General features: G+C 42.1%; 1 protein-coding gene across 5 annotated transcripts in view; it reads right to left on the bottom strand.

The window, feature by feature from the left end:
• Positions 1 to 27,809, bottom strand: part of Arhgef12 (Rho guanine nucleotide exchange factor 12) — a 142,414-nt gene that overhangs the window by 39,640 nt on the left and 74,965 nt on the right. For 3 of the 5 annotated variants that reach the window (XM_029481424.2, XM_029481425.2, XM_029481423.2), the window contains 9 exons: positions 22,030 to 22,128; positions 21,194 to 21,243; positions 16,498 to 16,555; positions 13,627 to 13,805; positions 12,320 to 12,397; positions 12,033 to 12,152; positions 9,887 to 10,027; positions 4,242 to 4,316; positions 1,986 to 2,081 (listed from right to left, as the gene is read on the bottom strand). In XM_029481424.2, the coding sequence (XP_029337284.1) occupies positions 1,986 to 2,081; positions 4,242 to 4,316; positions 9,887 to 10,027; positions 12,033 to 12,152; positions 12,320 to 12,397; positions 13,627 to 13,805; positions 16,498 to 16,555; positions 21,194 to 21,243; positions 22,030 to 22,128 (896 nt within the window). The remainder of the gene's footprint in view (positions 1 to 1,985; positions 2,082 to 4,241; positions 4,317 to 9,886; positions 10,028 to 12,032; positions 12,153 to 12,319; positions 12,398 to 13,626; positions 13,806 to 16,497; positions 16,556 to 21,193; positions 21,244 to 22,029; positions 22,129 to 27,809) is intronic. The other 2 variants (XM_021171561.3, XM_021171560.3) reach the window with 1 other exon arrangement.

The following is a 27,809-nucleotide window of genomic DNA, read 5'->3' on the forward strand; positions in this document are numbered from 1 at the left end:
CACATCAGGAACTCTTGAAAACTGAGTTAAACTGTACTTGTGAGGCCAATTGAACACAGCCAGCAGAATTTCCCATTGACCTTCTGTAATGGGTTCCGTCTGGAATGTCCCCCACAGGCTTATGGCTGAGGACTTAACTGAGAAGTGGTGAGAACTTGAGGAGGTGGCCTTGGTGGAGGGCAAGGATACTGGAGAGTGATTTTGAAGGGTCTGTTTCATCGCTGGCCCCTTCCTGTTTCTGTCTATCTCTTTTTTTTTTTTTTTTGGGGGGGGGTCTTATTTTGTTTGTTTGTTGCTGTTTCATGTCTTGTTTTGTTTACTTCTTGGTCTTGTTATACACCCTTGGTTAGCCTGAACCAACCTAACAAGCTCATGGTCCTCCTGTCTCTGCCTCCCAAGTGCTCAGCTTACAGGCTTACCAACTTCCTTATTTTTTTATTTTCTATTTTTAAAAATTCAGATATGAGAGCTAGAGATGACCCAGCAGTTAAGAGCACTTGCTGCTCTTACAAAGGACCTGGGTTTGGTTCCTGTGTTAACTACTCCAGTTCTAGGGATTCTGGAGCCCTCCTCTGGCCTCTGCAGCACTCTGCAGCGCAATAATCGGCCCAAACACTTGTGTACATAAAAAAAAAAAAAAAAGTAAATGAATAATTTAAAATCTCCAGCTGTGGTGGCACTCATCTGTAAGAAGGCCAGCACTCCTACAGCTGGATGGGAGGCAGGACATGGAGAATTAACCAAAACTGTCCAAGCAGCCCAGTGGTGGGCAGAGGAAGAGAGGCTCTGCCTCAAGACAAGAGAACCAACCCCTGAAGTGTTCCCTGACCTACACATGTGTGCACATGCGAGTACACACTTGCACATCCACATATATACTAGATAAATGCTAAATAAAATGTAAAGGGCTGGCCTGTCATGGCTGGTTGAGGGTCATCTCAGTAACGCAAGCCCAGTTCAATCCTAATACTAATCAATGCAATCTGCCTCAGTAAGAGAGAAACTAAGAAAAGCCAATCGCCCCAAACCTTCTACAAAACTCAACATCCTGTCGACATTTAAAGAAGGAAAGAAAGAAAAAAGAAAGCTCCCATTAAGCTAGGACTATTTTTTAGCTTATAACTTTTGACCTAATTAGGCACATCTACAAAAACCGCTGTCAGTCACATACTAAAGCAAGAGAAACTCAATGTTTTCTGACTAAGAGGGCTGAATAAAGCCAGGGCTCCTCCAGACAGACTCAGCCTCATGCTGGGAGTCCTAGTCAGCACAATGCAGGCAAGAACCAGAAATAAGGGATACACAAAGTAGAAAGAAGAAAACAAAGGGCACATCACTAAGAAACAACGTGAATGTTTTATCTAAAAATCACAGAAGTATTCTTTGTTATTTTTGTTTTTGAAACTAAAGCAAGACAGGACCTCACAATGTAGCCAGTGCAGGTTAGCTTCAAACTCATGCTCCTCCTGCCTCCTAAGGGCTTCAAATACCCCTGTTAAAAAACTGTACCCTGAGAGTGGTGGTATACAACAGTGATCCCAGCACTTGGGAGAAAGCTCAAGGGCAGCCTCAGCTACACTGAGAGTTTTAGGTCAGCCTGGGCTAGGTGAGGCCATGCCTCAAAAATCTTTCTAATATTAAAACAAGTTCCTAAAACTAATCACTGAATTTAGCACGAAGACAGGTTAAAAAGACTGAAAGGCTAATGACATCCCTCCCATGAGTGACTAGCTGGCATTTGTAAACTTTATTGTTTTTAAGTATCATATTCAGCAACATCCCACCCCAATAAAATGAAACTCTCAAGTACCCATAAAATGAGCCCACATCTATAGTCTGCAGTGTTAGCTTCTTCTGTTCAAAGCTAAAAGCAGTCACCCCAACGTGCTGGGCCTTAAGACTCAGCTTTGCATCCTTAACAAGTTTTATCTCAGCTTCCAAAGGATATGTGCTGACTCAGACGTCTTAGAAAGTTGACGGTTTACCTGCTCATGCTCAGCACCGAAGTCATCATCCTCTGCTCCAATGATGTGAGGGGCGCCCCGGGTGGAGGGACTGCCGACCAGCGACTGTGTCTCCTGCTAACAACAGAGAAAAGATCTGAGCTCACAGACAGAGAGAAGGAAACCCAAGTACAGAACTGGGTACGGTGGATGACGCCTATAATCATACATTGGGAGGCAGAGAAAGGAGACTGTTTCAAACAAAGAAATGCATGGCTCACTTCATCCATGAAGCTCCATTTTATTCTCATTTTTTTTTTTAAAAAAAGTTTAAAATCAACAGAACACAATTGCTGGGCTTAGAATCTATCATCCTAAACCCATCAATTATTCTATGTTAGAAATCTTCAGGGGGCAGATCCTGGTGGATTCTGCCATCAGATCTAACAGTCCCTGGTCTACATTTTGCCTGCTTTCACCCCCGCCTCGCTGTTCAAAAGGAAGTGCTTACTATCATCACTGAAGTGCTCTATTTTCAAACTGCTGGCTCTCAAATGCTCAAAGTCAATGGACAGAAGAGTGCTGGCTATTTCTCAGAACAGGAAAGGGGGAGGGCTGAGGAGGAGAGTGTGACTTCCCCTGACACTAATAAACCACCTTTGCTCACTGCACCTTTGCTCGCAGGAGTCATATTTTAAAATACTTCACTCATTCACTCACTCGTTCATTCACATATACTCACACCTAGTAATGAGAGGACATAAAACTGGCTAAGTTCTCCTTCTGTTTTGTGATGCTAGAACTAAAACCAGGGCCTTGGTCATGGCAGGTAAGGGTCTACCGATGCCCCAGAGCCCCATCCCTATTCTATCTCTCCTTTTTTTTTTTCTCCAGAGCTGAGGACCGAACCCAGGGCCTTGCGCTTGCTAGGCAAGCGCTCTACCACTGAGCTAAATCCCCAACCCCCTATCTCTCCTTTTAAATTGCTTTTATTTTCTTTAACCTCAAATTTTTTAGAATTTTAAAAACTAGATGAAGCAATAGACATTTATTCTCAACAACAGTCACATTTTTATTTTGTAACTGGATGGATGTCTCTGACTATTCAAAAATGTTGATGATATCACAAAATTCGTTGATTCTTTTACAGTAAAACTTCAAATACATTTATTAAAAAATAAAATCTAAGGGCTCGAGAGACATTCCGCAGTTAATGAGCCCTTTCTGCTCTGGCAGAGGACCTGCATTCAGGCCTCAGCAGCCACACGCTGGTATGCAGCCATCCAGGGATCTGATGCCCTCTCTTCTGGCTACTGAACACATGTGCACTGGCATAGATACAGGCAAAACACCCAAACATTTAAAATACCAAATAAAGTCATAATGCTAAAGCTTTCTATTGAGAGTGTATAAATCCCAGGGCACTGTGAGCTCAGCAGTGAGCACACTTGCCACACAGCCTGGGGACCTGAGTGGAGAGACAGCACCAACGCCACATCATGCACACACACAATGAAAATGAACTTTTTGTTTTTCAAAAGAAAATCTTATTCAAGAGTATGAAAATCCAGCCACTGCACTTCTAAATAGATGCTCAAAAGGACTAAAATATCACAGTGGTGCATAAGCATGTATATACATGGGGGAGGTTTACATTTCTTACATATTTAAAACTACTAAATATGTGCATGTTATACTCTGCTTAATATACGCATTGGCGAGGGAGAGGAGGAGGGAGAAGAGTATTAACCAGTCTTAAAAGGGAAGAAAATTCTGGCGCATGGTACAACATGGACAAACTTGAAGACATTATGCTACTTGGTATAAGCCAGTTACAAAGAAAAAATACTATGTGATTCTGTTTATGTGAACAGGTCAAAATAGTCCACCCATAAAACCAGAAAGCATGCAAGCGCTTGTGGTGCATGCCAATAATCTCAGCACTTAAAAGGCAGAGGCAGGAGGATCTAAACATGTTCTTGGACAGCCAGGACTACACAGAGAAACCCTATCTCAAAACAACAAAAAGTAAAGAAACAAGTTCATAGGAAATGTTATGGCATAGTTTGCTGTAATAATCCACTATTAATGCTATGGACTACCTATTCAAGTTTTTCCTATGTTCTTCTAATAAAAAGGTCTTATTTTGTCCCCCACCCTCTCTCCCAGACAGCAGGTGAGATCCTCCTAGCACATCCTGAATACAAGAAAAGGTAGAGGAGACAGAGCTCCGCTATGAAGCACTTGCCAGCACGTGTGCCACACTGGACTCCCTCAGTGCGCAGATGTCATACTTACAGAGTCTTGAACTCCTTCACTTCTCTCTGGGGCTTCCTCCAGGTAACTTCTTTCTCTCAGGCTACTCTTGGGACTCTAATGAAAAGAGAACACATACACACAAGAATTAATTCATTTTGGTAAGGACCACAAGAAAATGGGGAAGATCGGTGTACAAGGGGACAAAGTTCTGTTTCTTCTTATTAAAAACTAAATACCCTTCATATCCTAAGTGGCGTTACCTGTTCTCTCAGCTTCTCCACATCACACTGAAAAAGCACAGAAGCAATGAAAGTGGTTCATCTAAGCCTCAGCTTGGGGCACCTTTCCCTTTTCATAACTATGACCAGGCATACGGCAGACCTCCAACTCATTATTTCCAATAAAACTCTATCTTTATCATCTCTCTTAGCAGATACATTATCAAACTATGTCTTCTCTTCTCCTAATTATTCACATTACAATTGATGGCTTACATTAGCACCTGTGAGTTAAAAATACTACAAATATACTCACCCCCACCCCTCACTGGTCATTCTTTGGAGTTTTTTTTTTTTTTTTTTAAGAATATAGACTCTCCCAGCACTAGGAAGGCAGAGGCAGGCAGATCTGAGTTAGAAGCAGCCTGGTCTTCAGAGTGAGTCCCAGGACAGCCAGGGCTACACAGAGAAACCCTGTCTCAAACAAACAAACAAACAAACAAACAGGAACACACACACAAAGAATATAGACTCTGGTGGAGATATTTATTCTGCATGAGATGCAGCCATTTCCCCAACCAGGATCCTCCCTCCTGGAGGGAGCCGAGCACTAAGGGGCTCGAGAAACTCAGAAGGGATTTACAGGACTCCAGGAGCCTTCCTGTGAGGATTTTCTGAGTAAAAACCAATAGCTGGGACCCCGGCATGCTCTCTGTGGTGCCGCTGTTTGCCAGCGGTGTGGAGGACTGCCATAACGCAGCTTCCTTGAGTCATCAGGCAGGCAGAGGCAGGCTTTGTTGGTGATGTAACTGCCTGAGTCACCCATCATCCTGGAAGCAGACTCAATCAACTGATTCACTGAACAGGCCTTGGATGGAACCATCTCTGGTTTGTCACTGCCCTATCTGTAGGGGGTGAATAGAAACAATGTCCCCAGGAAAAATGTCACAATGTTGCATTTCCTATGCAAACTATGTTTTATGGTAAGTAATGGCTAGTAAAGGGAAGTCTCTTTTTTTTTTTTTTTTGGTTTTTCGAGACAGGGTTTCTCCAGCTATACATATAGTATGCTTTTGAAACCCCTAACTGAATAAAGGATCCAGATATCTTGACCCTGTGGGGGATGTAAAAGACATGTAACAGACTGATAGAGAATTTTATCATGGAAAAAAAAAATCAAGCCTTAACACCTAACACAGCCACTCCCCTCCTGCTATGACGGAGGAAATGTACCCAGTATTACCCATGAATTGTCCTTGCCAACAATAACTATCAAACCTTAATCTCGTCAATACTCTAGATCTAACTTTAAGTTTTCAGGAAATAAAGATAAAGGACCGGGTTACACAGCACCATGAAAAGACAGTCAGAAAGTATGTTGTTTAACTGGATATACGGCCTGATTTTTTCCAAACAAAAATATTGGGGGCGGGGCAGAGGAGGGAAGTGAAGAGAAGGAGTGAGAGAGAGGGAAGGGGAGGGAGGGGAAGGGAATGCTATAAAGACCTTGCCTGAATCTTGACTCAAACAAACCAGGACTAGGATGTATTAGTGAGGGAGTCTCACATCATAGTCCCGAGTTTGTTCCCTAGAATCATAAAACAAATCAAATAAGCAAAATGCAAAAAAAAAAAAAAATCCCTGATCCCTGTAAGACAATTAGGGTAATCAAACTGTGTGTTAGGAAAATTATTAATTCATAAGTTTTAATAAGACTGAAGATCCACTTTAGAGATCTTACCTCTTAAAGTCACATTAATGAAATAAAAGTCTCAGAGTTGAGGAACAGGAATCACAGACAAGTCTGAGCTGAGACTGGGTTATGAGAGGTGTGATGGGACCCATGACCTCCTTATGCCCCCTCTCTCTTTCTCTCTCCTTATAAATATATTTGATAATTATTTTATATTTACTAAAATTTTGTTATAAAAAACTTGCAATAAAAAAAATCATATAGCAAGATTAACTAGACCCAATACCTATGCATCTTAATGACTTTCTACAGTTAAGAGTAGACATTCTGAAGCACTTTCAAAATAAATTTAAAACAATGAAAATCAGAAAACCTGAATTGTAGATGATATGTAAGGCACTTCTGAGAAAACTGGCTTGTCACATCCTTTTAAGTCTTCACAGAACTGAGCAACCAGTTATATTTTTTAACTCACAAATACTAGACAACTATTTTATAAAACTGAGAAGAGGGCTGGGAAGGGCTCAGTGAGCAAAGTGCTTGTTCCATAACCATAAAGACGTGAGTATGAATCCTGGAGCCCAGCCCAGCATCCATGAAAAAGCTGGCCACAGACTACTTGTAAGCCAGGTTCTAGGAGGCAAGATGAACAGATCCTGGGAGCCCCGTGACGGGCCAGACTACCCGGTTGGTAAGCTCAGGTTCAGTAAAGACTGTCTCAAAAAGTAAGATGGACAGCGATAGAAGAAAGACCACCCGTGACAATTTTTGGCTTTTATGCACCCACGTGCACATATAAATGTGTGTGTCTACCAGACAAACAGACATAAACACACAGATAACAAATTTTAAAAGCAAAATATGCTAACTCAAAAGAAGACTGATCCTTCCAAATTCACTGCAGTACAGTTCAAAGAAATATGGAAATTCATAAGCTACTTTTACCTCAAACTGACACTTGTGGGAATTAAAGAAGTTTGCTATGTGCTCAGTAGATAAATCTGGACTAGGTTATTCCTCAGGGTTTCACAATATTTAATTATTTGGTCTTAGTTTATCTATACAATGGCAATACTACTTAAGATACTTTGAGAATAAAAAGAGTATCTCAAGGCATTAGTGTAACTTCTGGCACAAATGGTGACTGTCATCCATTCAGCATTCATCTTTTAAATTTCTAAGAAGCCACTCTCCTTATATTTTGATACCCCTGTCTCTTTATTCCAATTTGTCTTCTACACTGGTGCGTTGCTGATGGTGCTCCTTATTTACGTACATGTTAGAGTCTAAATACTGTACTCAGTCATTTTACTATTTGTCTTGCCTAGTTTTATGTCAACTTGACACAAGCTAGAGTCATCTGAGAGGATGGAACTTATACTGAGGAAATGTCTCCATAGACGTGCTGTACGCAACTCTGTGGAGCGTTTTTCTAACCAGTGACTGATGTGGGAGGCCCAGGCCATCGTGGGTGGGTCTATCCCTGAGCTGGAGGTCCTGGGCTCTGTAACAAAACAGGCCGAGCAAACCATGGACAGCAAGACAGGAAGCAGCATCTCTCCATGGCCTCTGCATCAGGTCCTGTCTCCAGGTTCCATCCCTGCTTGAATTCCTGTCCTGACTTCCTCCAATGATGGACTATGATGTGGAAGTGTAAGCCAACTGGTGTTTCATCACAGCAAGAGAAACTAGGATACTATGTACTCTAATATTTACCAATTACACGACAGAATTAATTTGCTGTAATGCCTAATTCCAAACTCATCAATTAACTCCATTTTATATAGCTGTATTTGGAAAGCACAGATTTTGGTTCTAATATTTTCTTAAATACAAAATAAAATTCTAACTTCCAATCCATACCATTTGGTCTGAATGCCCATACTCTGGAAATGAAACGGCAGGTAATATACATAGGGCAGAGGGCAGACTGTTCCTGAAACAGTGCTGCCAGTATGAGTGGGAGAGAGAGCTTCACACACCTGGGAGAGCCTTCACACCTGCCCTCCGGTCTGTCTCATTTCATCTCTAGCTTTTCACTCCTAATCCTGATATTCTAAGTTGCCCTAAAACCTTCATTCTCTTAAAATATGCCACGTTCTCATGTGTCAGTTCCTTTGTGTACATTTAGAGGATCAGTCCCCTGGAGCTAGGTAGAGACAAATCATTTAGTGCCTGAATAAGGTGGGCAAGCCAGCAACCTCCCTTTGCCCTCAGAACTTCTTTTATAATGTGACAATGGCAATACTCCACAAAGCTGTCTTCAGAATTAACAAAAAATTTTCCAGCATTATTATAATGCTTGAACAATATTAGCTATTATAAATTTCCTTGAAAATTGAAGTTCTAAAATCTGGTTATCATCATCTTTCAAAAAACATTCTCAAATTTTGCTTGCTTTAGAAACGGAACCAGTAAGCCAGGCCTCAAAGGTAGCCTAGATAGGGCTGGAGAGACGGCTCACTGGTTAAGAACACTGGCTGCTTGCTCTTCTAGAGGTCCTGTATTCAATTCCCAGCAACCACATGATGGCTCACAACCATCTGTAATGGGGTCTGATGCACTCTTCTGGTGTGTCTGAAGACTCATATAAATGAAATAAATCTTTAAAAAAAAAAAAAGGTATCCTAGATAAAGGCTTAGAGCACAGGCCTCAGTTTCCCCTCCTCTTAAACAACTCACCAGTACTTGTGTGCTCACAAGTCACAAGATGTAACAACATCTCTTCTATACACAACAAACCTAATGTCCTGTGCTTGTCTTAAAACCATCACTAGTCACAACTTACTAACTTGATTCCAGAGCCCACAGATACAAAACTATGACCTCATTGTCCTTAAAAGAGACAACCTATTTCTTTTCTATCACCAGGACTATGCATAAAATAATGTTGCATAAGCAATGCTGATAGCCTGAGTCACTATGTAGCCCTGGCTAGCCTGGAATTCTCTATTTAGATCGGGGTACCCTCTGACTCGCAGAGATCCTGCTGCCTTTGCCTTCCAAGTACTAAGATTAAAGTTTATGTGCTATCATACTTAGCTTGGTTTAGCTTTTAGTATTCATGAAACTATAGTTCTACATCATTTTCAACCTAACATGTTTTTGGTTTGGTTTGGTTTGGTTTGGTTTGGTTTGGTTTTTTGAGACAGGGTTTCTCTGTATAGCTCTCTGGCTGTCCTGAAACTCACTCTGTAAACCAGGCTGGCCTTGAACTCAGAAAACCACCTGCATCTGCCTCTCAAGTGCTGGGATTAAAGTCGTGCGCCTCCACTACCTGGATGAACCTAACATGTTTTTATGAACAAATACATCCATCTGGTAGTCTCTGTGTGAATCAGGACAGAACTGTCAGTAAAACCAGGCTAGTGACTAAGTCTAACAGGATAAAGGCTGCTTCTCTTTGTAATGGCAAAGTGCCTCATGATTCAAGACTGAGTCATTCTGGCCACAATTGGAATATTAACATGCTTTTAAAGACACCAACAGTTGGCCTCTCATTTGAGCTAAAAAGCACAAGTATTTGCCTCTCTATCTACAAACAAGAAGCCTGCTGGGAAATTCCATCCCTACAAGAAGCACTTCGCAGTGAATGCCTGGGGGAAAAGTGAACTCTGGAATTAAAAGCTCACACAGAACAGTGTGCAGAACTTCTGTTCACCAATTACTATATAAAAACTTTTACTATAAAAGACAACATTGGAAACACACATAGCTTAAGAAAGGGACATGAGGAGAATATAAGAAGATACGACTGAAAGATTAAAGCTTACATCAGCACTGTCACTACTGGGCCGAGAAGCATCTCCACTGCTCCAGTCAGTCCTGCACAGGCCATCTCCAGGATCTGCTTCTGCCTCACTGAGGGTTAGGGCATCACCTAATGGCCTGGAGGGTGCATTTACAGCTCCATCCTAAAACAGATTGAAGAATCATACAGACTCGGTCATAGGAGAGAATGGTGATTACTGACTGTATAAGGGAACAGTTCCCATACATTCTACATGGATACAGCTAAGGGCTGGCTACCAATATGCTAAAAATACTTATGGTCAAAGTACTTAAAGTAAAAAGCATAAACAATATGAGTTCTATATACCTAAAATGAACAACCGTAAAGATAGAAAAAGCAATGTTTTAGCACAGAAGAAAAGTTACAAAAGCAACTATCACCACACACACACACACACACACACACATATATATATATATATATATATATATCCAAGAGCATTAACTTACATCATTTAGATTATCTGCCATTAGTAAAAACTATTATACTACTTCTATTTAAATGCCTTCTCACTGCTTCTGAGTTGCATTAAAGTGTTCAATATTTGGTCACAAGCTATAAAGGTAAATTACTAAAGCTACATTTTCACTGTTCATATTGGGTAAATTCCTTGTTTTATTCAATATAAAAATATAAAAGGCTTCTAATATAGCTCAGTGGTATAGCCCGACTAATATTCACAAGCCTCAGTCACAACGCTACCAAATATGTGTGTATGTGCATACAAGGGCACATGCATGCATGCACACACAAACAGAGATACCATTACTGGAGCATAATAATCAAAATGCAAAAGAATGTGTGATGAAGTACAGCAAACCAGGAGACCTCTCGTATCACAGAACCTCAGCAATGTCTTCTTTCCCAACCACAACATAGTATTTCACTTTAAAATTAGCAAAGTAAGATAAATGGTCTCCAAATACTCTTTTCAGTTCTGTAAAGATGACTTTTACTAATTCAAAAACGGTAACAACTCATCAGCTTTTACCCATCTTACACGCACAGGCAAAAGGTAAGTAAGCAAGGGCCAGTTATCCACATTCCTTTGAAATGAAATACAGGAAGCTGTGTGGATCTCAACAGGAACATTACAGGATGTGCGGCTGACATTAAGGCTGAGGTTTCTAACCTCTAGCATATCACCTCCATAACTTTGCCTTTAGAGCAAGTTCTACTAAAACCTGGCCTAAACTTACAATAAAATTAGGGTCACTAAGGCCAGAAATATGAAACTGGGCATGGCACATGCCTACGATTCCATCTCTCAGGGGGCTAAGGCAGGAGGATTGTGCTAAGTTCAAGGCCAGCCTGGGCTACATAGCCAAGTGTGAAGCTAGTCAGGAAGATACAGTTAGACTCTGCATCCGTAAAGAAAAACAAAGACTATGACAATGTTCATTTATGACAGGGCACAACTGTAATCCTGGCATTTGGAAGGGTAAGTCAGGAAGCGTTGTAAAAGTGACATCCTGCCTATAAAAGAAAAGTAAATACTGAAGCTTCGAGATCTTAATGAGTTTGGATTTCAGAATTTCTTTATCTCTCTCATTTATCTCTCTTTTCTTTTCCTAGACTCAGTCTCTTACCTTGTAGCCCAGGCTGGCCTCCAAGGTGCAATCCTCTTGCCTCAGCCTCCCCTGGCCTCAGTGCTATGCCATGCCTGGCCTTGAACTCAAGTCTTACCCTTTTGTGCAGTCAGTCTTAAGTACATTTGTAAAACAGAGGAGAACGACAGTAGCTTCAGGATGCTACAGAATGCCTGCCCATGCATTTGTCACAATGCCCATTAGTTTGCAAAAACTTCACATCCCTCTTTAAAAAACATTATCAGTTGTCACTGTGACAGTGTGAACCACAAAAGTGTAGCTACTTTCAACTACATTTCTGGTTTGTCACAGCAAATCAAAAGTACTCAACTCTCCTAAATTTCATTGGAACCAACACAAGCAAACAATCGGAAGCCCACACTTACTTCTGTTAATCATTACATCTGTAACATCCTACACAGAACATCCTGTTATCCTTTGCTAAAAACATCACTTTCAAAGGGAAACTACCACATACTCTGACCCAATCCCAGAAGTTCTGCAAACACTGGGCAGAACTTTCAATAATGCCACTACCTGAGCAGAGCCCGTGGCTTTGGACAGCTGCTCCTGCAGCTGCGGGATGTGCTTCTTGGCCTCCTGGATCTCCTTGAGCAATCTTTGGGTAGCCGTTCGGTTGTAATCTTCCTGCAGCAACTGAAAGTTATAATACCACCTTAGAAACTAATTATCCATCTCAGGTGGAGAAAAGACCCACTGCTAGCACAACAGCTGCTGGCACTGGGACAGTTCTATCCACTGACTATGGGCAACAGTAACTCCCAGGTTCTCTGGCCTACGAAGAGCCCAGGCTACCTCCGTACCTGCAGCCGTTCCTGTTCCTTCTGTAACATCTTTCTCAGAATCTCTACTTTCTGGTTATGGACCACATTGTTTTCCTCCTAGAAAAGGATGAGAACACAGCACAGGAGAAATGAGGCTAAAACTGAAAGCCAAGAGAGATGGTGTTCCTTGTCAGCGAGGTATCCTTTAGGAGTTCTTACTCCTGGAAGTTATGAATGAAGGTGGCTCATTCCATTAAGAAAACAGGAAGGCAGGAATAGTTTTGCCTTCACTAAACTATGTTCACAAGAACAGTAAATGTGGGTATCAGCTGAAGAACTGGAATTACAGAAGTACAAATCTGTTGATTCTACTCTCCCAGTTGAGACATTACTACCAAACATGCATGCATCCATCCATCCATCCATCCACCTCAATGCACCCCTCCCAATGCACCCCCAATCCCATACTTCGTTCCATTTCCACTGCAGCTTGCCGGAAATCTGAGACAACTTCCAACTCATCACTTTTGCTTTACCAATTTCTGTGTCTTCCTATACTGCCATAACAATCACACCCCTCTCCCAGTCAAAGGGATTCTTCCTGCTTCCTCAGTTACTGGTGTACACTTGCTCACCAACTGTGAGTACACAGATGACCTTTTGTTAAGCCACATCCCACCACGTATCTCCTTAACTGGCACTAGCTAAACAAAAGTCTTGCTTTTCTGAAAGTTCTGGGACTTTCTTGGCTCTCAGATGGGTTTATTCTATCTTCTCCACCTGTCTGCCTTTCTCACCATGACTACCACCGTCACCCACTATAAACGGCTAAATTCCAACACAACCAATCTTTGAAGATCCTGACCATCACAGTTGGATGTGCTTTCTCCTCCTTGAAAGCCTCACACAACGTAGCATTTTCCCCCTTGGTCTACATTCTGTTTCTTTTTTTATGGTTACTTATAGAGTCTTAACCTCATCCAACAAAGGTTTATTAAGCCCCTCCAATATGTTTAGCAGTATTTCAGGCATTAGGAACACAATGGTAAACAAACAAACAAACAAAAAAGCCACTCTTATCTTCAAAAAGCAGACACTGTCAGATGACTAACAACTCTGAGCATAGACTAAAAATATAACCATATCTCTGTGGATTGGACACTGTCTTATACATGACAGGTATCTAATAGTTCAACTAAATTTACCACAATAACAATTATTCCAGAAAATTATGTAACTAGAATCATGAATGGAAGTTTACTGATAAGTTGAATACACAAAATTCTTTATACAAATCAAAGACATCTTTATATGACTGAGCATCTACTACGATGTTCTGATCTTACCCCCATGAGCACAGGACTGGTGATTCTCTCCATATTCCCGGCTGCTCCAGGGGAATGAGGGGATGTCATAATGGGAGACATATGTCCAGTGACTGATGGCTCTACTTCAGAATCAGCAAGTGGGATCTGGGGCGACCCAGGTGGGCGTCCCTGGACAGTGAGAGCTACATAGGAACCAGCTGGAGGTGGGGAGGTGAGGAGAAAAGAAGAAAAGAAAAAGTAACACTGTTGAGAAACTTTTTAAAAAACTTTTTTCTCTTTATCTGTGGTAGTGAGGACTGTACCCAGGGAATGCATACTTGTCCAGTGACTTATTGAACCTTTTAAGATATTTTTTATCTTGAGACAACCTCTCTAATTTGCCCAGGATGACCTTGAACTCATTCTGCATCAAGGTAACGTTTGAACTTGTGATGCTCCTGCCTCAGCCTCCCAAGTGCTGGTATCACAACTACGCACCACAATGCCCAGCAAGTATTCTTTGAAATAGGCTTTCAGTCTTGATATTCTTTGTGAGAAAGCCATTTACTCCATCTTACTAGTCCAAATGCTCACCTCACTCTAGCTCTTTCTATTCTTTAACTGGTTCAAAGGAAACCAAAATGCAATCACTCTGATGATGTTTGGAGTGGGCATTAAAAAGTAGGCCATAAGTAATCAGGATTACATAAGCAATGAGGAGGCAATGAAAGAACTAGAATACAGCTTTTTAAAAGGTCATCACTGAGGCTGGGGTATAGTTATGTCTGTAGCGTGCTTGCCTATCATGTGTGATGCTTTGGGTTACAATCCTGGGACCGTATAAGTCAGGTATGAGGTTTATGCTTATAATATCAGCACTAGGGAGATAAATAAAGACAATAGTATCAAAACGTCAAGACCAGCCTTAGCTGTACAATAGGTTCAAGGCTACCCTAGGCTACATACAACTCAGTTTGAACCCCTACTCCAATCCTCATCCCTCAAAAGGCCTTAAAGGAACTTATTTATTAAGGCAGACATGGCACGTAACACACATGTAACTCATCACTCAGGAGGCTGAGGCAGGGCTCAAGCTCAACCCCCACTGAGAGATTATGCAAGGTGTACTAGGTAAGCCTAACCTAACCTACACAGCAGAGCCAGTCCACTGACTATATAAAAGTCTGTCTGCTCAGTCAGAAAAATGAAGTGATTCTGCTTGGCTAGAAATAGCTCTCTTTTTTTAGACTGTACTTACTATGAAATGACCTGACACAATCACTCATTCCTTTTCTGCTACATGCCATTTATTTTCAGCTTTCTCTTTGCACTTTTATATTTCTTTAAAAACATGACAAACACCTAACACCCACGCCAGGCCAGAACAGAGAGCAGAGCTGTTTATATGATGAGACATGAACATGCCTTTCTCTGCTTCTGGAGAACTGTCATGCTACCATCCATGAAAAGAATCAAGTCATCACAAACACACAGCTGCTTTTCCAGAGTGGGTGGAGCTAGAAAGTAGCAACAGACCATAGCAGGGTGGGGGAGGGGGGCTTCAGGACTTCACTTAATCCCAATATCCCAAATATCCACCACTATCACCAACAGAAGGAAAACTTACAAAAACCACTAAATCCTCTCTTGAACCTGTAAATATAGAGAAACTGGGGCCCTGCTGGTACTGGAACTTGGCCAACCCCTACCTTGCTGTCAGCTTAGAAGAGCACCACCCACTTCCAGCCCTACTGTTGTAATGCACAGACCTGAATGCTGTAAATCCAAAGCCCTGTGCTTCTCCAAAAGATCGGCTGGAATTTCACAACCATTTACTGATCTGAGGTCAAGTGACTGCACTACAGGATTTCTTTTTTTTTTTTTTTTTTTTTAATATTTTTATTACATATTTTCCTCAATTACATTTCCAATACTATCCCAAAAGTCCCCCATAGCGCCCCCCACTTCCCTACCCACCCATTCCCATTCTTTTGGCCCTGGCATTCCCCTATATTGGGGCATATAAAGTTTGCAAGTCCAATGGGCCTCTCTTTCCATTGATGGCCGACTAGGCCATCTTTCGATACATATGCAGCTAGAGACAAGAGCTCCAGGGTTCTGGTTAGTACATCATGTTGTTCCAACAATAGGGTTGCAGATCCCTTTAGCTCCTTGGGTACTTTCTCTAGCTTCTCCATTGGGAGCCCTGTGATACATCCAATAGCTGACTGTGAACATCCACTCCTGTGTTTGCTAGGCCCCGGCATCGTCTCACAAGAGACAGCTATATTTGGGTCCTTTCAGCAAGATCTTACTAGTGTATGCAATGGTGCCAGCGTTTAGAAGCTGATTATGGGACGGATCCCTGGATACAGCAGTCTCTAAATGGTCCATCCTTTCATCACAGCTACGAACTTTGTCTCTGTAACTCCTTCCCTGGGTGTTTTGTTCCCAATTCTAAGAAGGTGCACAATGTCCACACTTTGGTCTTCATTCTTCTTGAGTTTCATGCGTTTAAGTTCTTCTCAGGACACTGTATCCGATTCTCAAGCTCCTTGATTGTCAGGATTTATATACTTTCAAACAGACATACTGAAGCTGGGAGCTGACACAAAATAACTAGTAAATTTTTACCTTAGACCTTCCAATGGGGTTGGGGGCGTGGAAAACACCAAGCTACAGGGCTAGGTCACAGACCGATTTGCCAAATAATGTTTTATTGGAACTAAGCCATATCCACTCATTTGTATATTGTCCACATATGCTTTTGTGCTACAGTAACAAGCTCCAGTAGTAACTATGTAGTTCACAAAGCCTAAAATACTTGGTATTTGGCCAGTTACAGAAAAATGCTTGGTGACCCTTTTTTAATGGTTTGAGAAAACAAATTAAAAAATAACATTCACCTACATCTGATTAGTTTCACCACCTCCAGATGATTTGAATGGGTCACCAGAGTACCATTCACCTGTAAGAAAATTTAAACAATACGCATCAGATAGAACAACAGACGCAGAGTGACTTCAGGACGTACTGTGTATTAATTATAATAAACACTTGGCCCAAAATTCATTTTTCCACTACATATTCAGCAACAAAATGAACTTAAACACAAAACAAGACCTTCATTTAAAGGTGGTGTATCTAACCCGTGGCCACTTGGCTACAGCATCCTAGGATAGCTGAGAAGACAAGCCCGATCTATTTATAGATGACAATGACATAGTGCAATGTAAAAGAGTCGAACATTGATAACTGCAGCATAATCAACACAATCAATTCAAAATATTCTTGAAAACAGATTTACATACAATCATGATATTGTTGCTAGAGAGAGATGGCTCAGCAATTTTGGGGGGGGGGGTTGGGGGAGTTCAAGACAGGGTTTCTCTGTGTAGCCCTGGCTGTCCTGGAACTCACTCTGTAGACCAGGCTGGCCTCAAACTCAGAAATCCACCTGCCTCTGCTTCCCACTGCCCGGCATGGCTCAACAATTAAAGAGAACTACACTGCTCTTCCAGAGGATCCAGGTTCGGTTCCCAGCACCCACATGATGGCCCACAACTATCTATATTTCCCAGGTCAAGGGAATACAATGCTCTCTTTTGGTCTTCATGGGCATTGGGCACAAATGTGGTACACAGCATAAGGGAGGCAAAACATCCACATACATTTTTTTTTTTTAATTTAAGTTAAAATAAGCCAACAACAAACCCTTCACAGATTTGTTAAACTACTCCAATTCAAAAAGATGCCTTTAGGGTTGGGGATGCAGCTTAGCTGGCAAATCATCTGCTTAACATGCACGGAGCCCTAGGTTCTGTTCCCAGCACTGTATACACTGGGCATTGATGGTAACTGACTGTCACCTCAGTACTGAGGAGGGGGTGGTGGTGGTGGAGGAGGAGGAGGAGGAGGCAGAGGATCAATAATATAAGGCTACCATATCCTATCAAAAAGCAAACAAAAATCTTTGCTTTTAATTACTAAGAGTTGAATGATTTTTCAAAACAATAATCAAAAATAATAGTGTTGTGTAATAATACTCAATTTACTTTTAATCTTTCAAACATGATGTAATCTTTACAGAAAAAAATAGATATAAAAATGTTAGCCAAGGTCTGCACTAAACGAACAAATTAAGGTAAAGCTATCAAAGACAGATTATTTTTATTAGGTATTTTATTTATTTACATTTCAGATGTTATCCCCTTTCCTGGTTCCCCCTCCAGAACCCCCTATCCTACCCCCCTTCCCCTGTTCTATGAGGGTGCTCCCCCACCCACCCACTCCCACATCACTGCCGCCTCACTGTCCTGGCACTTCCTACACTAGGGCATCGAGCTTCCACATCAAACACAGATTTCACATTAATTGTATACTTTTTTTTCATGCAACTTTTTTTTTTTTTTCGTTTTTCGAGACAGGGTTTCTCTGTGTAGCCCTGGCTGTCCTGGCACTCACTTTGTAGACCAGGCTGGCCTCGAATTCAGAAATCCGCCTGCCTCTGCCTCCCAAGTGCTGGGATCAAAGGCATGCGCCACCACACCCAGCTTCATGCAACTTTTTAACCCCAACTTAAAGTTTAAATCCATGAGTAGGGAGCTGTGGGGAGAGCTCTGTCCATAAAGTGCCTGCTGTGCCAAGCCAGCATGAGGACCTGAGCTGGGTCCTCAGAACCCACATGAAAATGCTAGGCTGCTGCAGGCACTTACAGTCAGTCCTACTGCTGGGGAAGCAGGGACAGGACGAGCCCTGGACCACAGGCTAGCCAGCTCAGTGTAATAAGCAAGCCGACCAACAAAAGCCTGTCTCAAAATCAGGCTGACAGCACCAAAGGAACAGCACTGGAGTGGCTCTCTGGGCTGAACATACATGTGTACACATGTGCTCATGTACGCACACATATCCAACATATGCACAATACACACAAGGAAAAAAATACAGCAGTATGCTTCAGGTCCCTCAGAGTTGTTGCTGTTAACTTTGACATTTAACATTTTCAATAACCTTTACCATGCAAACATGGGTGACAGACAGTAGCTGCTTTCCTTTTATCATACTGCCATCTCTCAACACAGACACCTGTGAGCCCAATGACTCCAGCCTTTCTAACTGGTATTCTTTGACACAGTCCTATTATACAGATGGCCATGAGCTCCTGACTCTCCCTGCCTGTCCTGAGTGCTGGGCTTACAGGTAGGCACTCTGCTGCTTTAATCTAGTCTTTCTTAAAGAGACAGGGCTTTTGCTTTATCCTCAGTTCATGCACACTTAGATGATAGATTATGAGTTTTCAGTGTCTGACAAATCTCATGTGGTACATCTGTACACGTTATTTCCTTAGATAAATACCTAAAAACAAACAGGCTGATGGAAGCTCTACACTGAAAAACTTTAATACATATTTACAATTTCTTTTTTTTAAATTAATTTATTCATTTTATATATGAGTATACTGTAGCTGTACAGATGGATGTGAGCCTTCATGTGGTTGTTGGGAATTGAATTTTTAGGACCTCTGCTTGATCTAGTCAACCCCGCTTGCTCAGTCCCTGCTTGCTCTGTCCCAAAGATTTATTTATTATTATACATAAGTACACTGTAGCTGACTTCCGACACACCAGAAGAAGGCGTCAGATCTTATTATGGGTGGTTGTGAACCACCATGTGGTTGCTGGGATTTGAACTCAGGACCTTCAGAAGAGCAGTGCTCTTACCCGCTGAGCCATCCATATTTACAATTTCTTTTGTTTTGGGGGCTTTTTGTTGTTGTTGTTGTTTTTTCAAGACAGGGTTTCTCTGTATAGCTCTGGCTGTCCTGGAACTCACTTTGTAGATCAGGCTAGCCTTGAACTCAGAAATCTGCCTGCCTCTGCCTCCCAAGTGCTGGGATCAAAGGCGTGCGCCACCACGCCCAGCTTGCAATTTCTAATCAACAGGTTTTTCATAACTGATGCTGAAGCCAACGAAGGAAGCCATTCTACTGCATCTATTTTATGTCAGGTCTGAATGTTCAAGCATCACATTTCCTGACAAGAAAACGCATTTTTCACACCCCATTTTAATTTCTACTTCATTGACATCAGTGACACTGACCATGTACCCACGAGCAATTTAGTTACTTCAATTACTCTGAAGAATTTTCTGATGAAATTATTTGCTTATTTTTCTATAAGAATTACTATTTTTTGTAATAATTTATTCACTTAATTTTTGTTGTATTTTCAGACAGGGCCTGTAGTTCTGGGACCTACTATGTAGATCAGGCTGGCCTCCTCAAATCTGTAGATGCTCCTCCTGTCTACTTTCCCAGTGTCCCACCAAGCCATTTAATTTATTTATTATTATTTTTTGGGGGGGTAACTAAACAGTGCTCTTGGGCTGGGAAGATGGCACAGTGGGTAAGAGTGCTTGCTACACAAGTCTGGATCCGCCATCCATGAAGAAAAGCCTGGCGTGGCTTCCCAGGCCTGTGTCCTGGCACCAGGTATAGTTTGGAGTTCAGAGAGGACAGGAGGTAGAAAAGAAGGATTGCTGGGGCTCCATGACTGCAAGTCTAGCGGAGAGGGTAGGGGCACAGTGGGCAGCAAGTGAGAGATTTGGTCAGATAATGGGGCAGGCACTGATAAAGAACGCCTTTGGTCTTCACGCATGTACATATATACATACCTGCAACATACAGACCTATATGTATATCACACACACACACACACACACACAGAGTGTTCTTTACAATAAAGAGTATCATGCTCTTTAATTCTTTTAAATACTTTCAAGAATCTTCGCTTTACCTATATAATTACTTTTAGGTAATCAAATTATTCAATGGTTTCAACAGAAATTCCTGGGAAGTGTACTCCTTCTAACAATCAGAGTTCACAGGGCTTGGGCTGGAGAAGGAGCTCAGTGGGAGAGCGCTTGGCTCTCAGGCATGAAGCCCAGGACTTGCTCCCCAGGACCGTCCAAATTGCACATGGTGATGAGCACCTGTAATACCAATACTTTGTAGGCAGGAAAATCAGAAATTTCTGCCCAGCCTGGGGTACATGAAACCTTATCTCAAACCCTGAGTCCTCAAGGCCTGTTTCTGTTCTCCACTAAACTAACTCAGTTTAACTCAGTTAAAACTAACCTCCGTCACCTCCCCTCACACACTACATTTCTTTCTTTCCACAGCTACTTGTCTTTTTGTTTTTTACTCTTTGTTGTTTTCCTGGTAATAGATATCAAACTCGGAGCCTGACAAATACTAGGGACTCTGTATCAGCTTCTTTAAAAGTTCATCTGCAACAATAATCAACCTGCAAGTGACAACTCACCATCACAGCCCTAGCTGCGTGACTGCTCCTTGCTAATACGTTAATTTATGCAGAAATGAGTTTTTAAAAGTTGAGTTTCTTTCCTACTCAAGAACAAAGGTGACTCCATTTAAACAAGCCTTTATTGTGCCTTTCAGTAAGGGTTAATGTGAACTTTGAAACAAATGGAGAAAGTTTGTATGAAAGGCAGGGAGCTGCTTTTTCTAAGACCCAGGTGGAAAAAGGCCTACAGACCAGGCAGGCGCTGCAGCCCTACAGGACTCCCACAACACCGGCTGCTTTACCTTGATGATTCGATCACCTGTTTGTACTCCAGCACGCATGGCTGCTCCATCTGTGTAAGAAAGGAACTGCTTAGCATGTGATTCGCTGATGATCTTCTTTGAAGAGAAGTAATGCACCACAGTTACAACACAGGCTATAAAGCATGGCAGACCTGGGTTCAAATCCTGCTTCTTCTGCCCACTCTAGAGTGAGTCAGACTTGGTATATGATTTTTTTTAGCTGAAGACTGAATCTCATCTATAAAGTGTTATCTCCTTTAATATAATATTATCTACCTGAAATTACAGAACCCCCCAAAAAAGAATCCACTGTATGATAATAGCAAAAGATATGATAGTCATTTGGGACGAGGGTCCTTATCTCTTTAATCTATCTCCATTAAAACATCACTTTAATACTACAAAGAAATCAAATTGAAGAAATGTCTGTTAAGTGACAGCATGGAAAACACCCAGAAACCGTGTAGTTTCCATAGCTATAGGTGAACTGTTTACTTTCTATAGAGAAAGTCACCTGGGGCAAATTAATTTTGTAACCCCATAGACAGACAGAGCACAGGGGTCCACATCGTGCAGTCTGTATAATTCTATCTAAGCAAGGACCGTCATGTTAGCTTTGTCATGCTTACTCTACTTGCTTCTCAGAGACAAAACTGGTTTTGTTTTTAAGACAGGGTCTCACTATGTATGTAGCCCCAGGTAGCCTAGAACTCATTATGTAGACCAGGCTGGCAGAAAATTCAGATATCTGAGATCCCCATGCCTCTGCCTTACGAGTGCAGAGATTAAAGGCATGTGCAACTATGCCTAGCAACAAAACTTTTTAAATGCCTTGCCTTCTTTGACAGATTGTACGAAGACTGGATTGTCTCCACTGACTGTCAGCCCGAAGCCATTGTCGTCTTTCTGGATGATCACACAGCGCTGAACAAGACCTGCAGAACAACCACAGAGTAAAGGAAAGAGGAAAACAGAAGGAAAGAACGATTATGACGATCAACTGTCTTCTGTCTAGAAAACTAAAAGGTAACTCATGAAGCCCCTATGGACACTAGTTCCATAAAACAAATATAATAATATCACAAAGCACCGTGGGGTACCAGTGTCTCATGGAGCAGAGTAGACTATTGCAGACAGCTACAACAAACCGGAGAGGATGGATTTTGAGAGATTAGACAATTAAAAGGAAAGCCAGTTCTCAGCTATGTCATTAATTATGATATAAAATCCTCCCCCTAACTATATGGTTTAACTGGTACTTAACCTAAGAAAATCAAATATTATAGGCTTTTGGTTAGAGACAGCATATGGGAAATCCAATGTTAATCTCAGAAGAATATACTCAGGAAAAAAGGCTGTCCAAAGGCAGGAGGTATGCACAGAACACATGCATCCAGGGGGAAGAATAGAGAGACAGTTCTACTCACGAAAGGGAGAGAAGCAGAAGCAAGTGAGCATGTGAGCTCAACTATTCCTCTGTCTCCAGCACGCACTCAGCTGATTCATTCTATCTAAACAACAAATGTTAACTAAGCTAAGCAGGGAGATAAGAGAAAGGGGAGCCCTGCAGGCTAGAGAACCGGCTGTGCAGGTAAGAGTGCTTATGGCTGTTCTCTACTGTCAGGAAGCTCATGATGCCTATAACCGCAGCTCCAGGGAATGTAACACCCTCTTCTGGCCTGCACACATATGTGACATACACTTATACAGACATACACATATACAGAAGAAAAATACTTTAAAAAGAGAGAAAGAGGAACTCAGAAATAAAAGAGTAATGTCCCAGAGCAGAGCCCTCATTCATCCTCTTGCTAGAGACGGCACCCGAAGGCCCTGACCTGAGTCTGCAGAGACCCAGTGGATGCTTTCAGCTTTACAGAAAGAGCAGCTCAGCAAAAGCCAAAGTGTGGGAATGTAAAATAACAGAAGGTAATGGTGGTTAGAAAACAAAGCTTCCAATGCATGAAAGATGTGGGAAGCTACATTCTCGTCTCTATATGCTTCTGATGACAGCGTGCTTGTATACGTAATCTAAATAGTGGAGAAACCAAATCTCCACATAGAAAGCATGAGTCTGTGCATGTACCCTACACAAAATGAACTTTAAAATACTCTGACGGCTGAGACTGCTTTCCCTACATGTACAAATCCCTGGGCTTGAGCTCCAGCACTTGCCAGGAATCGGGTGGGATCATCACAAAAACAGGCCAAAGGTCTAAGTGTAAGACCATGGTGGCACCCACCTTTACTCCTGACTGTCCGGACACAGAAGCAGGAAAGTCTAATGAGGTCAAGGCTAGCTTGGTCTACATAGGGAGTCTCAAGCCTTTAAAGTTTAAAAAACTGTTTTTAAAAACTAAAATTATGGGCAGTGGTGGCACACACCTTTAATCCCAGCCCTCAAGAAGCAGAGGCAGCAGATCTCTGAGTTCGAGGCCAGGCTGGTCTACACAGTGAGTCCCAGGACAGCCAGGGCTACACAGAGAAACCCTAGGTCAAAACAAAACAAAACAAAACAAACAAAAGCCTAAAAAAATATTTAGAAGGCATAGGAAAATGTCAAGACCCGAGGACAGTCAAGTCTCAACCTTCCTGATGCTGAGACCCTTTATACAGTTCCTCCTGTTCTGGGGAACCCCAACCAGAAAATTATTTTCATTGCTATTTTATAAGTGCAATTTTACTGCTATTATGAATTCATAAATCATAATGCAAGTATCTGATATTCAGGATATCTGATATGCAACCTCTGTGGGAGCTATAACCCACATGTTAAAAACCATTGCCTGAGGAGGTAAGCAAATACTTTATAAGACAGAAAGAAAAAATTCTAATGAAACTGTAGGGGGCGGGAGAGATGGCTCAGAGGTTAAGAGCAATGACTGCTCTTCTGAAGGTCCTGAGTTCAAATCCCAGCAACCACATGGTGGCTCACAACCATCCATATTGAAATCTGATGCTCTCTTCTGGAGTGTCTGAAGACAGCTACAGTGTACTTACATATAATAAATAAATCTGAAAGAAAGAAAGAAAGAAAGAAAGAAAGAAAGAAAGAAAGAGAGAGAGGGAGGGAGGGAGGGAGGGAGGGAGGGAGGGAGGGAGGGAGGGAGGGAGGGAGGGAAACTGTAGCAATGAAAAACAAGCCGTACACAATGGAGTATACAATGTAGTAAAAACTCTGCATCCAGCTAACTCTTTAAAAGCAGCTCCAGGACCTCCAGAACTCGCTCAGCAGTCTAGAGCACTGGCTATTCTTGCAGAAGACCTGGGTTCTGTTCCCAGCACCCACCTGGCAGCTCACAGCCTCCTGTAACTCCAGTTCCAGATGATCAGACACCCTCTTCTGGTCTCCAAGAGCACCAGGAATAACACATATGCATCCAGGCAAAGAATTGATTTGCATAATATAAAAATAAATTTTCTAAAAATAAATATATTTCTTCTTAAAAATCTATTTCGATGAAAGGCATATTAGAAAGAATATTTAAGTGAACACAGAGTATGGTTAAAAGGCACATGCAAAGGTACGTACTTAACATCTGCCTCACTCATGAAAGCCTGAGCTCAAACTAGAATGCAACTACTATACAGCAATCTGAATTGCTAAAAATGCAAAGACTGAGCACACCCAGTATCAGCAAAGATGAGGGGTGACTAGAATTCTCAACATTGTTGGTGGAGTGTACTAAGTCTTGGGAAAACAATGTGGAAACTTCTATAAATGTAGGAAGGCACTTACATAAAAAAACCTCAAATACCCATCAACAGATGAAAAGAGAAATGGTGACATAGTCATATAATGAGAAATGTTATCTTGGGAGAAGGGGGTGGGGGAAGAATACTTTCACACATACAGAAAACATGAATAAACAGCAAAAATATCATGCTAAATACAGGAGTCCACAAGCTACAACTGCAGGGAAGAGCAAGAGAGGCTCAACCACAGCATCAGGAAGCAGATGAACTATCACCTGATAAAAGCAGGGATGGGGCCGGGCGTGGTGGCGCACGCCTTTAATCCCAGCACTCGGGAGGCAGAGGCAGGAGGATTTCTGAGTTCGAGGCCAGCCTGGTCTACAGAGTGAGTTCCAGGACAGCCAAGGCTACACAGAGAAACCCTGTCTCGAAAAAACCAAAAAAAAAAAAAAAAAAAAAAAAAAAAAGCAGGGATGGGAACAGCAACAGAGAAACAGGATCTTTCAGAGTGATGCAAATGATCTGAGTTTAAATTAACACAATAGTTACATAAGGATATTCAGTTATCCAACTGCTTCAAACCACATACTTTAAAGAGTGAAGTCTTAATTTTGTAATAATACATCAACAAAATGAGCTTTCAGCATTAAGAAATGTTGTAATCTTTCAGTTCTCTTCACTCCTAAGTAGTCAACAATCTTTTTTTTTCCCCACAAACTCACCAGTCATACAAAACACTAAATTGTAACAGGGCAGAAAACAAAACAAAACAAACAAACAAACAAAAAAACATCAGAATTCAACCAAATTTCTAGGAGTGTTTTGCCTGCATGTATGTGTGTCTGTAACTCAAGCATGCCTAGTGCCTGCAGAGGCCAGAAAAACTCGAAGGTGGTCACTGAACTAACAGGTGAGAGTTTGGGAATCAAACCTGGGTCTGCTAGAAGAGCAGCAGGTTCTCTTAACCACTGAGCCATCTCTCCAGCTCCCAAGTTGTTGCAAACCAAGAGGTTGTGACAGGAAGATGAGCAAGCTCAGAGTCAACCTGGAATATATAGCAAGACCTTACTTAATTCCTGCTCCCAGTAATGCCCAAAAAAGGAGGGCAAGTGGGATGTGGCGGCCCCTCTAATAAGCAGAAGCTAAGACAGACGGTCACTCTGAGTTGTTAGGGAAGAGGATGGGCTCAGTCTTTCTCACCTGCTTTTGCAACTGAGTTTGGTTCGCAGCACCCATGTGGTGGTCCTAACCATACCTAATTATGGTTCAGGGGCTCTCTGATCTCTTATGATCCCTGGTGGACATGAGGCACATATGTGTTACACATGCAGGGAAAACACTCACACACATAAAATAAATCTAAAATGATATAGAAAAGGAGTAGGCAGCATTTCATAGGGATTTTCTGACCCTCATGCTTGTTTTTAGATAGATAAATATCTGTGGTCTCCTCAACAGTTCTCAAAATTTCAAAATTGGTGTTGTGACTTTAAAATAAAAATCAACTGTCTCCCCATTTTACACACAGTCTTACAGCATCTGAAAACCGCAGGTCTTTTCTTCAACAGCTCTCCGCATTACTCTTTGAGATAGTCTCTCACTGAACCCAGAGCTAACCACTCAGCAGACCCAAGGGTTCTCCTGTCTCTGCCTCCTCAGCTTACAAGCATGCTAATTACTCCTGATGTTAACGTAACAGATCCTCGAGGGGAACTCCTTTATGTTTTTGTGTCCAGTGACATGTGTCGCCAAGGCTAGCCTTGAACTCCTGATCCTTTGGCCTCTATCTCCAGAGCTGCGTGCTACCGTTTGTTTAAACATGGCTATTAACTTTTAATAGGTAAGAGAGAGGAAAACTGTCAAGGAACAGGGCTTCTTATTGTATAGGCAGTTTTAGAAAATGAGACAACAAGAAGTCCCACCCAAAAAAGTTCCTTCACTGCCCTGTCTGGAAGCTTTTTCCCACTCCCATTACAGATAGTCACCCTCCGCTCCCTCCTAAAGCACATTGGTGCTGCACAGGGACCTGGGTTTGTTTCCAGGTCCTCACTGTTCCATGCTCCCAGGGCAGGGAAGGACACCTGGTTCTCTTTCCTCAGAACTGGCCAACAGTCTACTTGGTGCAAGAATAAATTCTTTACAATTTGATTAAATAATTAATAAAATTCCAAAAAGCAGAAAAGTCTCCAGATGGACAGAAGCTCAAAAAGGACAGACACTCAGAAAGGAAGGTAGAGATAGGAAAAACATCAAAGTGCCCACCCACTGTGCATTTAAAGATGGCTAAGGTCCCATGTGCAAGGTTCTGCAGGAAATGCAAAGTCTGCTTCCTTCTGTTGAAGTGACTCTACCTGACACACTTTTGTTTGGGTTTCTGGGTGTCACTGGGAGAGAGAGCTCTGAGGTTTCAAAAGAATCAGGCCATTCCCAGGGTCGTTGGGGGGGGGGTGTGTCTGTGTGTGTCCCTCTCCCTTCCTCTCTCTCTCTCTCTCTCTCTCTCTCTCTCTCTCTCTCTCTCTCTCTCTCTCTCTCTGTGTCTTTCTGTCTCTCTGTCCCACCCCCTTCAGGGTTGAAGGTAAAGTTGAGAGCTCTCAGATACTGCTGCCTCCTGGCTGCCACGCTCCCACCATGAATAGCCCTGCACTGAGTTGCCTTGGTCATGGCATCTTCTCACAACAATAGAACGGTAACTAAGACCCCCCACCCCCACCTGTAGCAGCAGTTTTCCTGAGATCTGTCTACTATTATGAAGCACTGCCACATAGGTGCCTGCGAAAGACACAGAAGTACCAGGAGCTGCTGTGCTCAAGAGCTCAGACTCAGCAGGAAGGACACTGAAATAAGACGAAAACAATGCAGGTATATGACAAGGTACCAGGGGGGTCACACACTAGTTAGAGGGTGCAAAATAAAAACAGAG

This window comes from Mus caroli, unplaced genomic scaffold (assembly GCF_978045245.1).
Source record: "Mus caroli unplaced genomic scaffold, Mus_caroli_1 scaffold_11, whole genome shotgun sequence".
Lineage (NCBI taxonomy): Eukaryota > Metazoa > Chordata > Mammalia > Rodentia > Muridae > Mus > Mus caroli.